The sequence below is a fragment of the Notamacropus eugenii genome, chromosome 5 (assembly GCF_028372415.1).
Source record: "Notamacropus eugenii isolate mMacEug1 chromosome 5, mMacEug1.pri_v2, whole genome shotgun sequence".
Lineage (NCBI taxonomy): Eukaryota > Metazoa > Chordata > Mammalia > Diprotodontia > Macropodidae > Notamacropus > Notamacropus eugenii.
Window position 1 is genome coordinate 222,173,581 of NC_092876.1, and position 15,828 is coordinate 222,189,408.

General features: G+C 36.9%; 1 protein-coding gene across 1 annotated transcript in view; it reads right to left on the bottom strand.

Annotated features, from left to right (window-relative positions):
• The window catches only part of KCNH7 (potassium voltage-gated channel subfamily H member 7), a 632,488-nt gene that overhangs the window by 194,680 nt on the left and 421,980 nt on the right, over window positions 1-15,828 (bottom strand). The window contains exon 4 of the mRNA XM_072612165.1: window positions 1,836-2,264. Within this exon, the coding sequence (XP_072468266.1) occupies window positions 1,836-2,264 (429 nt within the window). The remainder of the gene's footprint in view (window positions 1-1,835; window positions 2,265-15,828) is intronic.

The window sequence follows — 15,828 nt, forward strand, 5'->3', positions numbered from 1 at the left end:
TCCTCACAAGCTGAACAGCTCTATTTTCTCTTATTTTTCTAACAATTCTTTTTCAGGCTTCTACCACTCTATGCCTGGATTGTTTTAATACCCTGCTAGATGATCAAGCCACCTATAATCATTTGGAAAGAGAGCTGTTAGGATAATCTATCATCTCTGTTCTTTCCAAAGTCATTCCGTTGATCAAACAAATCTAAGCTAATCAGCCCAGTATTTTTTGACTCTTGTCCACTCTGAATTAGTGAAGAATTCAAATCTCAAACTGTTTTAACAGAAAATAGTTTGAATTTTCCTAATTATATTACTAAACTAATTGTCAGAACCAGCCATGTTGGTATTTCCAGTACAGGTACTATGTGGCCTACTTTAATTAATATAGAAGAATCTTATTTTTACTAGTGTAGTAAATGTATGTAAATGGACAACAATAAAATGATTTTTAGCAGGTTTTAAAATGTGAACTTAAAGTGGGCAAAAATGAATTGTTACATATAGTATTTTAATTGCCTATTAATTCCTTTAAAAATTAAAATGCAAGTTCTGCCTACATAAGGATTATCACCAATTCTAAATTTGCTGAAATGGAATTAATTATGTTTTAGACTTTTAATTTGCACTTTACTAGATTTTTGTTGTTGTTATTGTGGCTATTTGCTATTACGTATTTGTATGTTTTCTGATTTTCCAATTAGATGATAAGCTACTTGAGGGGGAGGATAAGCTTGATCTAGTATTTTTATATCCCCTTAAAGTAAATAACACAGTATTCTGGACCTTAGGGAATATTTTTGTCTGTTTCACATTAACTCTTTGGAAAAGTTAGAGTATACCAATAATTGAAAAAATATTCATTTTGAAAATGGCTGCCTTTTATCCTACTATGAAATGCAGTATAAATTTTATGGCAGAGCAGAAGAGTTAATCGGATTGACCTATTTAGTTCATTATGTAATTACAAAGCCAGACTTTTCTGATTTGATTGGAATGTATTAATTGCTTATTGTATGCAAGGTGCTGTGTTAGATGCTAGAAATACAAAGATAAAAACAACTCCATTTCTGTCATTAAGGAGATTATAATATAATATGTGAAATATGACATATATACCATAGGCAGAGGATTGACTAGGAGAGGGCAAAAGGAGAGTTTAAGATAAAGGGTTCTAGGAACATTTGAGAAGGAAGAGATTACTTTTACCAGGGGTCTGCAAAATTAGTTATCAGAGAAGGTTTCATGCAGAGGAGGCACCTAACAAGAACTTTGACAGAAGAAATGGACTTAAATAATAGGGAATACAATCTAGGTATAGAGGGTGACTTTTATTCATGGAAACAGTAGGAGTATAGAACAAAATTAGGCTTCTTTTCAGTCATTTTATTAGTTCACTAGACTTCTTTGAAATTATTATTTCTTTTAGAAGTAGTGTTTAATCGAATGCCTCTGTTCACAGCAACCATCTCTGACCTCTTTCTTTCCACCAAGTTAATACAATGATTTGCTAAGTGTAATAAAAATGAATTATATTGTGTATCATAGCGTTTATCACCAAGAGTGCCTCCTAATCAACATGAATTAATTAACACCATATGGGGTAGGTAGAGAATGCTTATTGTAGTGTCAGAGAAATAAAAACACAGAAAAGGCAGGTCATCCATTTGGAGTCGCAGTAGGAAGCAGTTATTGTTATGAAAATCAACCTCAACACTTTCAAAACTCCTCACTTTTTGTCAAAATTTTCCCTCCTAACCTAAGGGTCCAACTTAAAATCAGTCATAACAAGAAAATGATCTCTCAGGATATATCAAAATATACTTAAATTTTTTTTTCAAACATACCTTCACTTGCATGTCGGTCCCTAAATACATTCTTGGGATGCACACTGAATCCTTCTATATCATGCACTGAAGATGCCCTTCGTATACTACAAATACTTTCCCTTGATCTGGAATGGGTCAGTTGGGAGCTGGACTGCAGCATGTCAGGGTAGAGTCTGTCCCATTGCCGTTTGGGAGAGGAATGATCAAGTGGCCCTGATATATTAACCAAGGGAGAACATTTGCTTGGCTGTATCAATGCTTTTGTGTCATCAGCTTCAGAGGGGCTGCAGCTTTCTTTAGTAGGGGATTTAAAGTGCTTCATGGCCACTGAGTCATCACTGTGCTTGGACGAGTCAATCACCACCACATCTGGGTCTTCTTGTGGTAAGGATTGCTTTCGATAGGTCAGGAGCCTCAGACCAGGTAACTTGAACCCAAAAAGTTTGCCTACAGGTAAATGCAAAAGGAAAAGAATATAACAGAGAAAGAAAAAGAAATACATTATAAGTTTTTTTTAAACAAAACATTTCTGCATGTGTGTGTTTTAGCAAAAAGCAACAACTGAGAATTGTTCACGTATGTCCATACCAACAAGATGAGTTATAAATTAATGGGCTGCTGGGTGGCCAAGTGGATTGAGTGCCTGGTTTGGAGTTAGGTTCCAAATTCTTAGAGTGAAAAGATTTCTTCACTAGAGTGCTTTTTAGATAAAAACATAAATACCACAAAAGAATCACTCTTTAGTTGGAGGACTGAAGCCGTACCATGGGGTAGGTCAAGAAGACTGGATCTTATAAAACTAGCTATTGTGAGTTGCTCAGATAATGCAGGTCTGAGGTGAATGGGGAGTATCTTTTCAGCAGTACCCTAAAGTGTCTATATCTTTTAGAAAGAGGCTATTGAGTTCAATGGGTTACTTGATGGCTCTATGTTTCATGCATTTGTCTGTGAACATCTATGTCACTGCAGTCATGTATTTTCTGTAGTGGGTGAAATAAAAGTTATTCCTTTACTCATTTGTAAAATTAGAGGATTGGACTGGATGGCATCGTCTCTTCTAGCACTGAATTTATGTTTCTATGGTCCTGTGAACCTTCAATATCCGTATTTTATATACTGAGTGTCTGTATAGAAGTTAGAGAGCTTCTCATTCATTTTGGGGGAAAACATAACACGTTTTCTCTTAGTGACTTTTCTCTACAGCCAGATGGGGACATTAACCGCAAGTATTGGTGACACCCCCTCTCCCAAGGTCAAGACCTCAGTATCCAATGCTGCATCTCCAGTGACTCTAGGAGATGGGTGTCAAAGGTAACTTATTAGTATCTATTGAATGAGGAACCTGATGGGAGAAAGGCATTATAAATGAATACTTTCAAATATGAACATACGTAGTGTAGTGGGCATTAAGTATTGGCTTTAGAGTCAGAAAGACCCGGTTTAAGTCATATTTTTGAGATATACTAGCTACAGTGTCCATGGATAAATTATTTATCAGGGGTTTCAGGTAACTTTCTAAGATAGGAATTCTAGAACTGGAGTCATGAACTTTGTTTTTAAAAATATTTTAAAAAACTATATTTTTAATAAAATTAATTTTCTTTGTAATCCTACATTTTTTTATATCTTTGCAAACATTTTTTCTGAGAAGGGGTCCATAGGCATTCCCAGATTCCCAAAGGAGCCATGTCACAAAAAAGCTGAAGAACCCCTAGATTAGACAATTTCTTTTTGTCTCTTTAATCTCTACATTTATGATCCTAAATTTTCCATTTTCCTAGCCAACCTTCTTGTCCAGTTCTTCACCTTCAGTCTAAATTGTTACAAAAGCAATGATAAATAAACTTCTGGTCTTTCTCCTTCTCCATTTAACTGAGAAGATAATTGTCAGAAAAATATTCATCAAATTCATTTTAATTATTTTGATCAACTTGGATAAAACCAAAACTTTTTAGTGCAGCATTCAGGACTTTTCTTTCTTGTGCTGACTATTGATTCAGCTGTGTCTGTTCTTACACTCCAGAATGATCTTGTTACTCCACTTCCTGGTACCACTTCTATGCAAATGTTTTCTCACATTACTTCTTCTCTAGATGGACCTATTATCTTCTTTCTAGCAACTCACATTCCTTTCTTTAAGACCTGGTTAAGAATCAGTTCCTCTAAGTAGCTTTTTCTTGGCAGGCCTTCAACACTTAGCTATGTACTACTTGGGTTATGTTGCTGTGCTATGTCCTTGGTCCTCTAGTTATTTCATTTGTGCATGATTTTCCCAACTTTATTATTATTACTTGAGGGAGAAGCTTCTGTTTTTTGTTTTTTTTATTTTTCAAATGCTCTACAGAATCTAATCCTATGTTATGTAGTCAATGAATTCTCTGTAAGCATATGTTGAATTAATTCAAGATTAAATTTGTTGGGAGTCCATGAGACTCAGTATGTACTCAATCTACATTAGAAAGAAAAACAGAGTTTTTCATCATTCTGATACATTTACTTTGAGAAAATTACCTTCCAGGGATGTTAAAGAGTGGGGGCAAATTTTCCTAAAACTAGAAATCAACACATTTAGTAATAGATGATAGGCATGTTCATATGGGTTGTCCAGATGTATAGATGTGGCTTGTGTGTGGCCTGGATAGATAGGATCTGACACCTGGCCCGCCTCCTCATTGAGGAAGATAGGCAAGGTCAATGTTTATACTGCCTGTATACTAGCTGGGACAGGTAGTCTGAGAAGCATAGAGAGGCCAGATTATCTTTACTTTATTCTCTTCCAGGGTACTGGGGTGGCCTTCTATCCTTCTGACTTCTTCATATGCCTCTGTTCTAGGGGTTTACATCTGAATTCAGAAGGAAAGCCACTTTTCTTGTTGCTCTTAAGGGGCAAGAAGATTTTAGCTTATACTTATTAGCTTACCTGTTTCCTATAAAACACTGGTTACACAAAAGGCCACCAAAAACACAGACTATCAAGTTTATCCAAATTTATCCAAATCAAAACACCAAATAGAAATTGGAAAAATTCTACTGATTGGAATATGACAGAAATTTTACAGAGAGAATGAATGCTTTGGTTGGGGGCAAGAATATGTCTCAGTTCAAATGGGGAGAGAGGGTCCAGTCTTGCCTAAGGAGGTCCATTCTAGCAGTTTCTAGGGAGGTAAGCTAGAAGTCAAGGACATATCGATGTGACTGTTGACTCTCCTGAGGAGTCTCTGGAATCATGTGTCTCTTTCAAAAAACAAAACAAAATAAAAACTCTGGGCCCAACTCTATAAATCCTTTAAGTACTGGACTTTAAGTTAACGTAGCACTGCATCATGCTCAGTATTTTCTTTGCCAATTATAAGTCACATATCCCTTCATACTACTGGGCAGCTAGGTGGTGCAGTGGATAGAGCGCTGGGCCTAGAGCTTTGTGACCCTGGGTAAGTCACTTAACCCTGTTTACCTCAAAACAAGCTGGGGATGGAAATCTCAAACCATTGAAGTATCTCTGCCAAGAAAACTCAAATGGGGTCATGAAGAGTTGGACATGCCTGAAAATGACTGAACAACAACATCCCTTCATATCCAGCATGCAGCACAGTGACAAGCCTTTCCCTTCCTTCCTTCCTTCCTTCCTTCCTTCCTTCCTTCCTTCCTTCCTTCCTTCCTTCCTTCCTTCCTTCCTTCCTTCTCTCTCTCCCTCCCTCCATCTCTCCTTCCCTCTCTCTTTTTCTCTTTCTTTCTTTCCTGAGAGATCTAACTGATCTAACAGCTAAATTCTGCCCATCGTTGAAGTAGAATGTACCTCTTTTATTAAAAGATGCCAAAGGACCGTACCCCCATCCAATCAAGTGCATTCACCAATAAGCCACAGATAAACAAGATGTAGACAATAGCTGGAGGTGCCCATTTCCAATCTGTATAAACAAGATTAAATAGTAGCACATCATGTCAGCTGTTTAGGAAAGTGCTCTTACATATTTCTCCTTACAAATTACATATACTTGAGTCAATTGCCCACAGTTAAAACTTAGTGAACTGTGGCAAAAATAATTTGATAAATTGCTTTTTTAAAAATGCATATGAAATTGAGTTCTAAAGCAGTTTATAGATCATTTCAGCAAACTTATTACTACATGTCCATGGTCAGATGCCCGCTATTATTCATTTGTCATCAATTACATTATACCCTTTTTAAAAGGCATTCGTAAGATTTCCTTGAATTAACTGCTATGCAAGGCTTTTAGCCTGCTCCCCTAGTTTAGTCATATTTATGATGTTACAGATGGGCTTTTCTGCACCACTGAGCTAATATGACCATGTTAGATGGCATTACTGATTTAGCTGTCTAGCCTCAGTTCATCTGGAAAGAATACACAGTGCGAATTTTGCTCATTGCTAGCACTTTCAGGCATGAAATAGAAAACATAGATGAGTATTATCTTAGTTCCTTAGAGTTAAATGGTAAGATATGGTGACAAGGTAAGTCCTTATATCCTAGAATGCTTTTTTTTTTTTTGTTTAAGGGTGGAATCGTCTGTGTTTGGATCTCTATGATCGGCAGTGTTTTAATTGAAATTTATAGTTTAAGAAAAGAAGAAAGCAAATATTGACTAGGCATCTACTATGTAACAGGCACTGTGATAAACACTTTACAAATATTATCACTTTTGATCCTAAGAGTTAGGCTTTATAATTATCCCCATTTTATAGTAGAGGAAATTGAGGCAGACAGAATTAAATGACTTATCCAGGTTTACATAGCTAGTTAGTAGTTGAGGCTGGATTTGAACTCAGATATTTCTGCCTCCAGGCCCAGTTCTCTATCCATTGTCCATATCCACTGATTCTAGCACTGAATCTGTTGTTCACTTGTTTTCAGTTGTGTCCAGCTTTTTGTGACCCCATTTGGAGTTTCTGTGGCAAAGATATTAGAGTGGTTTACCATTTCCTTCTCCAGCCAATTTTATAGAAGAGGAAATTAAGGCAAACAGCATTAAAGTGGACATTCTCATGTTTACAGAACTAGTAAATGTCTGAGACTAGATTTAAAGCCAGGAAGATGAGTCTTCTTGACTCTGGCCCGGAGCTCTAGACACTGTGCCATCACTGAACCTGCAAGGACAGCAAAAATAAAATTGAGTATTACATATTTCCACCTTTTTCATGTAAAATTGTAAAAGTCACTTGGCAGTCAACCTTATTTTTTCAGTTGTACTCTTCTGCTCACATAAGGTATAGTGGTGTTAGGATAAAGAAAGTCATTCTTTGTAATTCATGCACCACAGCTAGTATTTCCTGAAGGTATGAAACACTTACAACTTTCATCTTTGTATAGGCCAATTCTAGCCTTTTCTTATTCTACCCTCATGAGATTATAGGATCATCGCTGTAATGGGCCTTTGGGGCCATCTAAGTAAAACCTCCTTATTTGACATATTAGGAATCTGAGGCCAAGACAGATTAAGGGACTTGTTCATAGTGGTATGTAGCAGAATCCTCTTTTCCTGTGAGTCTTAAGGATCCTTTCCATCTAATTTCTTTTCTGCAGGGGTAAAGAATAAAATCTCCAGTCTATACAAGAAAAGCTGGGGCACAAAGAGGGTTATAGATTCACAAATGTGAAGATTTAGATATTTAGAGATATAATTATATATATATATAAATTTATAGATATAATTTATTTTCCATCTAGTCCAACAATTCCTCATTTTACAGATGAGGAAATAGGCCTACAGGTATTGAGGGCCACTTGGGCACCATTTGGCAGGGCTGGGATTTGAGCCATGCTCATTTGATGGTAAAAGCAATGCTCTTTTCTCTGTATCAATATGAAATCATATAGCAAATTAAGGATGAAATCAGAAGCAGACCTAAAGTTTCTTGAATTTTAAGCTGATGCTTGTACTTCTAAGACTATGTGCTGCTGCTGTTGCTTGGCTCAGCAATAAAGCACTGACCCTCACATTATTGTATCACATTGTCTAGTAAATGTACAGCCCAAGAGTCTGTGACCATATTTCTGGTGCTCATTAAAATTTAAATAATCACATGAGCATTTTCTTCCGTACCTGCTATGGTAATAGGGCTTTAGAGAACGATTTTGCTAACCACCTGCCCAAATTATATGACCTCAGCTGACTGCACTGTTCTGATTATAGCAGATAGTGTTCTAAAACCCTTGACTTCATAGGCTGCGTAAAAATGATCTTTTCCATCTTCTTAATAGTCCTTCTACCTACTTTACAGCCATGTGCTGTAAAGTTTAATGATCAGATCGCTGGGTAAACAAAACCAAACAAAAAACAACCCCCCAAAACATGTTCCCAGGATACACTCAAGTTATATTATTGATATTTTCTCCCTATTTTTTTTTGATGGTTCAAGTTTGCCTTATAAAGATCAATGATGGTGATGATAATTATAGCTAACATTTTTTACTATGTGTCAGGCATGGTGGTAGGCATCTTGGAAATATTATGTCATTTCATCCTCATAGCAACCTTGAGAGGGGGGTGCTATTATTATCTTTATTTTACAAAAGAGGAAACTGAGGCAAATAGGTTTAAATGACTGTATCATCAAGGCCCCTGACATACACAGGAGAGGGCCTGCCATATAGGTTCTTGTCTTTCTAAAAGGAAAGCAACTTTTAAGGGGTCAACAATCTACTTTAACCAAGTACATATATCATTCACTTAGTTCAGGGGAAAAAGTCAGCACCCTGAACTTCAGAGAAAATACAACAGAAATTACAAGCAGAAATTACCAACAGAAAGACCTACAGACAGGGCTTCTAAGTGTCTGATCATAGACAATGAATACATCATTACCAGAGAGAGAAGCACCAACACCTGGGTTTCAAAGCTCAGGGGGCTTCTTAAAACAGCTACCTAGAGTCTCATCTGGCACACAAACCTTCTTCCAAAAAATAAGCCCCAAAGCAAGAGTATATATTCACTTTTCAGAGCTGGAGAGTGCAGCCCTCCTGACCCAGTGCCTCATTAAAAATTAACAAAAGGTGTCTGAGGACTCTTAATGGGCAGGGAAGATTTTTACTTCTTCCCCCTACCCCCCCCATTAATCTTACATTAACTTTACAGTGACTTGCCCAGAGTTCACACAGCTAGTAAGTGTCTGAAGTCACATTTGAACTCAGGGTATTATAATAAATAATGTATTTATTATATCTAGTCAATATAATAATAATAAATTATAAAATAATGGTAATAAATAATAAACTAAAACCCGATTTATAGTTTTGCTTATTCCCAAGGGGTAGATGTTCACACTAAAGATCTAGCCATCTGCTTGAGGGAGCCGCTTTAAGCTGGCTCCAGCACACCTCTCTGCCTTTGCATTCATCATAGCTCTGCTGCCCATTTCTAAGCAAGTGAGCCCAGAGATATGACTTTGCTAGGCCTCAGTTGGGATCCTTTTCTATAAAATGATCAGGTGCCATCCAAGTGGAATGAGTACCAACTTGGGAGTCAGAAGACATGGGTTCTAATTCTGGCCCCACCAGCAACTATTGGTGTGCCTTTGGACAAGCTATAATTATTTGTGATTATGATTATGTGGTTGTGAGACTAGGCTATCTCTGGAAAACTATGGTTAATTTATATCACATTCACAGACATTCAGAAGAAACCGACTGATCAATCGAGAAGTATTTATTAAACACCTATCAAGTTCCAGGCTGCATGCTAAGCCCTTTGTTAATGACAGGACAATTGTCTATTTTTTTCCTCAGTCTGTTGATTGCATTCATCTTTAAAACATATATACCGTTGAGGTCTTTAGAGAAGGAATGGTATGTGTGTGCCTGTAGGTTGCAACTGAGCTCACTCAAATCATTACAGACTTGTCCCCTTTACTCTCCTCACTCTGCTTGCTTCCTTTCCCCACCATGAATGCCATAAGGGTAAGAAAACTTGGGTTTTGCTTATCAAGGAGTAAGGAGAAGGTTTTTTTTTTTCTCCTTCAAACATAGGCTTTCCAGAAACATATGGATTAATATGTTAATATGTATGTATGTTAATATGTATATATGTTAACATGTATGTATGTATCAATATGTTAATATGTATCTGTAGAGAACCTTGAGGGGTTTGAAAGAGCCCCTTATCAAGAGTTCCCTTCCTCCAAGGGAGAGTAGCTGACTTGAGAAGTTACGTGATATATTGTTCTCAGGTGCACATCCTTGAATTAGGGTGTTGAAGTTCCAGGAATCAGGGCCCCTGCTACACAGGATAACATTCGGATAAAGAGGCCTTAAGGCCTCCCTTTCTACTTATCACGATCTGTTCTGTTTCATGCCTCAATCTCTACCCTTATGGTTTTTTACTATTTAAACACTCTGATCCCCTGATATATTGGCTCAGTATGTCTAGAATAAACTCAGCTTGTTCAGACTGCTGCGTCCCGCCTGTCTTTTCATCCTTGTTTTGTGAGCCCCATAACCACCCAGGACCTGCTGGACTGCGCTGGCCGCAGCATGTATCAAACTTTTTAAGGCAGCTTCTTGGTAGACACTGACCCAGAGCTCAGAGAAAAGCTATCAAATTTTTCTCATAAACTCTGTCCTGCAACTCAGACACCAAAATAAGTCTTATGAATACTTACCTAGTTGTCTACTTGTTTTTCTGCGTCATTCTGTGAATATAGAGGATTGGACATTGATTGTCCCATTGACTGGTGTTCATAGCAATGCTGTCTTGTGCTCTTGAACTCTTCCTTGAGTGGTGGTATGAAATTATAGTTGAAGATCCAATTAAAGTCAACCCTTTTTATACATTTGGCTACTTAGTATGGTAGGGTCCAGGGTGACCCTGAAGACAGCTCTACCCAGGGGGTGTGCTCAGAAATATTTAAAAATTTGGTGGTTTCCCCTCCTTCCAAAAAATGTGTGTACCATGCACTTTTGAGTTTAATATGAATTATTGGCGTTTTCCTCTATTACTTTCTTAAATCTAAGCAATTAAAACAATAACAACTACAAATCTAGACCTGATTTGTAGTGTTTGCTGATTTCCAAAAATGTTCACATTAAAAATTTAACAGCTTGCTTGTGAGAGCCCCTTGGAGCTGGCTCTAACATACCTCTGCCTCCAATCTTCTTTTTCCCCTCCCCTGCCCTCTCCTATGTAACAATCTATGAGTGCCTTCTGACTCTTTTGGATTCTCTCAAACTTCAGCTGACCACGTACCGCCCATCCATAAACATGTAATATTCATGCAGAAGAATTAAGGGCAAGTAATAAAAGTTAAATTATAATAAAAATGAAATTCTTGCCATGAATGTCTTCCTGAGGATAATTGTGATATTTTTCTTCCTGAAAAGTTTCATAACTTCTGTTTCTCTGTCAAATTCAATCTTTTACAAAAACAAAACATGATGGTGGTAAACATTAATTACATGACAAAGTCCTTAATTAAATCTCATCTAAATAATAGATTGTTTCTTAAGTAATGTCCTCTGGCTAGCTAAAAACTCTTCATTAGTATTGTACCTCTTCATCTTTGAATTAAAGAATAACTTTCAGCTCCAGGGGAGAACACTAAAAATATTATGAACATCCTTGCTATATATCTTTTTTATAGAAAGTTCCCTTAAAAACTTCTATATAGACTTCTACATTTGAGGTAATAGTATAGATAGCTCAGGTGAAAATGTAGTTTAGAAATATTCAGAAAATTGAGCTTATTAATAACAATAACTTATTGTTATTATCAGTATTAGTTTTTAGCCATGTAATTGCCTCAATCTCAGCCATACTTAGCATTTAGAGACTAGGTTTTAGTTGCAGCTTTTAGAATGATCAACTAATTAAGTACTTACTGTAATGTGCTAGGCCCTGGGGACACAAAAAGGAAAATAACTGACCCCAAGGCACTTATATTCACAGAGAAAGTATGTACATATTTGTATATTCAAAATATATGTGAAACAATCGCAAAGTTGCCTGTGTGTGTTTGTCCTTCGTTCTCAAAGAGGACCATGACATCAAGATGATGATATGACTTGCAGCTGACTTTGATTTGAGTGAGGAAGGGCTGTGCAAGGTCACCAACCTCACTTTCTTCTCCTGAGCCATCTGGGTCCAGTGGCCTGATATTCATCAGAATAGCTGGCGATGGCCCAGGATATGATATGAGACCCTGGTCCTTTCAGGCTCAGGCAATAGTGGCTGGGGACGAATCAATCAGGAAAGGTTTCAGTTAGATGAAGACATTTAAAGTGAGGTTTGAAGGAAGCTAGCTAAAGATTCGCTGCAGCAGATAATTATTTTAGCAAACAAAATACGGAAATTCTCTGGATTCAATGAAAGGGTGACTACGTATAGTAACATTAATTGCTTTTAGAGATGAGTAGTAACACTACCACTTTATGGCACTTTAATTTATTACCTGGTTACTGTATAACTTAAGTGAAAACTATACTTCGGGAAATATGTAAGAACTAAAAATTAGAGTATAGGAGTTTTTAATGCTATACAATGTTTAGTTATTGCCTTATATTTTTCACAACTCTGGGCCAGTGTCTTTGCTTGAATTATTTGCCTCTGGCCTGGGGGGAGGGGTTGGTGAAGGGAAGTAGGAAAGGAGGGAGGGAGGAAGGGAGGGAGAGGAAGGAGAGGGAGAGGGAGAGAGTCTGGCAGAGCAATTTCTGACGATGCTGTGTGGCTGAGCCCAAACAGGGTCATTTATTAGTATGGCTTGAATGTTGCCCTCCTCATGCCTACAGGAAGCCAATATGTCACTGTCAATTATGTGGTAATTATGTAGCAATTAGCTGAGTATAATATCTGAATTGGCCACCAGGAGGCTCCTTACTTCAGTTACCAACTCAAGACTTGTCAGTTACTCTAAGGAGACATTTTAGTGGGATAGTCCTTTCTTAAGACTCTGTAGGATTTCCTCCAACCACCAGAGAGTGCTAAGCATGCAAATCTTTAGGTTTCAACCCCTTTGGGGTGAGCCTGTGAGCCCCAGCTCCTGCTTGGTCTAGTCCTCATTTCCTCATTTAATCTAGGGCATACATTCATACACACATTCATATATATACATATGTATACATACACGATATACATATATTAATATATACAAATATATACACACATATAGACATATACATCTATATACATATATACATATGCACAGATACATATTTACATGCACACATATACACCAAACTAATTCATGGATCTCACATTAAGAACCCTTGATCTAGGGTATGGAATGGATATTGCTTAAAAAACTGAAATATTAAATCTGTTGTCTATACCTAGCACTTTCTCAAGTCAATTCTCCATACGCTTATGATTCAGAGGCTTAGTCTACTCTGATAACATAGTTTATTGTCCACAGAATACAAACAAAAAGAAAATTAGACGAGACTCCGGTATAGAATAATTTGCCTTCAGTCATTTTCTAGCCCTTCTCCTTTTTCCCTCCCACATCTTTAGGTTGAGATGAGCTGGGATCTCTACCATTTAGACCTATATTATATAGAAAGAAATGAATGGAAGTGTGTGAAGTCCAGATTTCAGAGTTTTGGATTAATAAAGAAAAGCGAGAAGACAATAAAGGCCTTTCATGTCTTGTCTCAGGAACACAGAGACTACATGAGGAAAAATGACTACTTGAAGTTCGCCAGATGAATGGGATTCGTTATAACTGACAATTTTAGCAGCACTAGATTTCTTTTTTCTTCATGGCACCTGGTTATCGACTTTGCTCTAGGATGAGAAGTGTTCTTACACTGGGCTAACTTTCCCCTGAATTCACCATGACTTCTGGGCAATGACTATAATGATGTCAGTGCCTCTCCACGTGTTCCCTGATTCCCCTGGCCACTTCTGTCTCTCTCTTCTTTTTGTAGAGTCCAAATGGGAAAGTCAGAGGAAAGAAAGAAGGCATGAAATGAAAAGAAGGGAAAGCAATACACATATCAGGTCCCTTTGGTTTCCTAAGACCTCAGATAATGGGGAAAGGGCTAATCTTTTACTCTAAGATATAAACACAAAAAATTAGAATAACCTGCTTGGGTAGTCGTTAAAAATTGCTCTGATGACCTGCCCATGAATCAATCTCTTCAGATTCGGAGGGAGCAGATCATTGGACTCCATCAAACAACAAAACATTAGAATCTTAGTCAATTTGGATGATATGAATAAATATGGAGGGGGATTAGATCTATGATTACATTAGTAGAAGAATATCCTGTGAAACACTTCCTCCACCAGTGCAGGTTAGCACCTTCTCTGAAATGTGTAGTTTTAGAGAGCTATTTAGAACACCAAGAAATTAAGTGACTTGCTCAGGGAGATGTAGTTGTTATGTGTCAAAAATAGGACTTGAACTCAGATTTTCTTCACTTCTTTTTATTTACTATGTCATGCTCCCTCTATTAACCAATCCATTCAATGGGATATTGCTTGTAGTTCTGTTGTGGAAAAAAAAAGGATAAACTTACGGCATCTAGGTGGCACAGTAGATAGAATGCCAGGCGTGGATTCAGGAAGGCTAATTTTTCTGAGTTCCAATCTGACCTCAGATACTTACTAGTTATGTAGGCCTGGATAAGTCACTTAAGCCTGTTTGCCTCAGTTTCCTCATCTTTAAAATAAACTGGAGAAAGAAATGGCAAACCACTCCAGTATCTTTGCCAAGAAAACCCTAAATGGGGTCACAAAGAGTTGGACGTGACTGAAACTACTAAACAACAAGGACAACATAAAATTAGGCAGCAAGGTGTCGGCCTGGTGTCAAGAAAACCTTAGCTTAAATCCAGCCTCAGACACTTACTGGACTGTGTGGGCAAGTCACTTAACCTATTTGCTTCATTTTCCTTAATTGTAAAGAGGAGATAAAAATAGTACCTACCTTCCAGAGTTGTTGTGAGGATCAAATGAGATATTTGTTAAGAACTGAATACAGTGACTGGCACACAGTAAGTTTTATAATAAATGCTAACTATTATTATTACTAATGTAAAAAGTATTCTATTTTTGCCCTGAAAACTAAGCCAATTATGGAGACTATACTCTAGTGTTAGAAAATGTAAGCCATGTCTACTTCCAATTCTTGTGAACTCAGGCACTCATAATGCTGATAAAATTGGTTTAAACAGATCATTGTCTTTAATTAACAAGAAGGGTATAATTATGACCCAATTAATTTGTTAATAGCTGCCCCTTGCTTAGGGGTATAAACTCAAGTTAGTCCTTTGGGGTAGTGCAAGGAAAAACACAAAGAAAATGTGATCATATGTGATAGCTTTGCTTCTATTCATGTTTATGTTCAAGGCAAATTTTTTATCTTTTCATTTGATCAAATCCTCTGCTTTGACCAAAAAATTGCCTATCTAGTTATTCATTAGTTTGTCTCTCTGGCATTTAAGGTAAAATGTTTTTATAATATTGCAAAACCACTTCTCTTTACTTATTAAGATGGAAGTTCTTAAAGTCATCAATTAATTTCGTGATTACAAATACAAATGGAAGCATATTATATTTTCCCCTTAATTTTTTTAAATGAATAAATATCTGTTTTATTTCATGACTTTTTCCCTATTGAAAAGAAGAAAGCAAAACTCTTTTTTTAATGAACATGTATATTCAAACAAAACTTGGTTATGTGAAAAAATATGTTTCTCAGTCTTCAACGTGAGTTCAGAACCTCTCTCTCTCTTAGGACGTGAGTAGCATGCTTTATCATGAGTCTTCTGGAATTGTGGTTTATTTTTACAATGCTGTTGTCATTATATAAATTGCTCTCCTAGTTCACTTTACATCAGTTCATACAAAACATCCTAGGTCTCTCTAAAATCATCCCCTTTCATCATTTTTTATAGCACAATAGTATTCTATTACAATTGCATACCATCACTTGTTCAGCCATTCCCCAGTGGATGGATACCCACTTAGTTTCTAGTTATTTACTAGCAAAAAAATAGCTACAGATATTTTTCTACATATTGATATTTTTCCTCTTCTTTTGACCTCTATGGGGTATA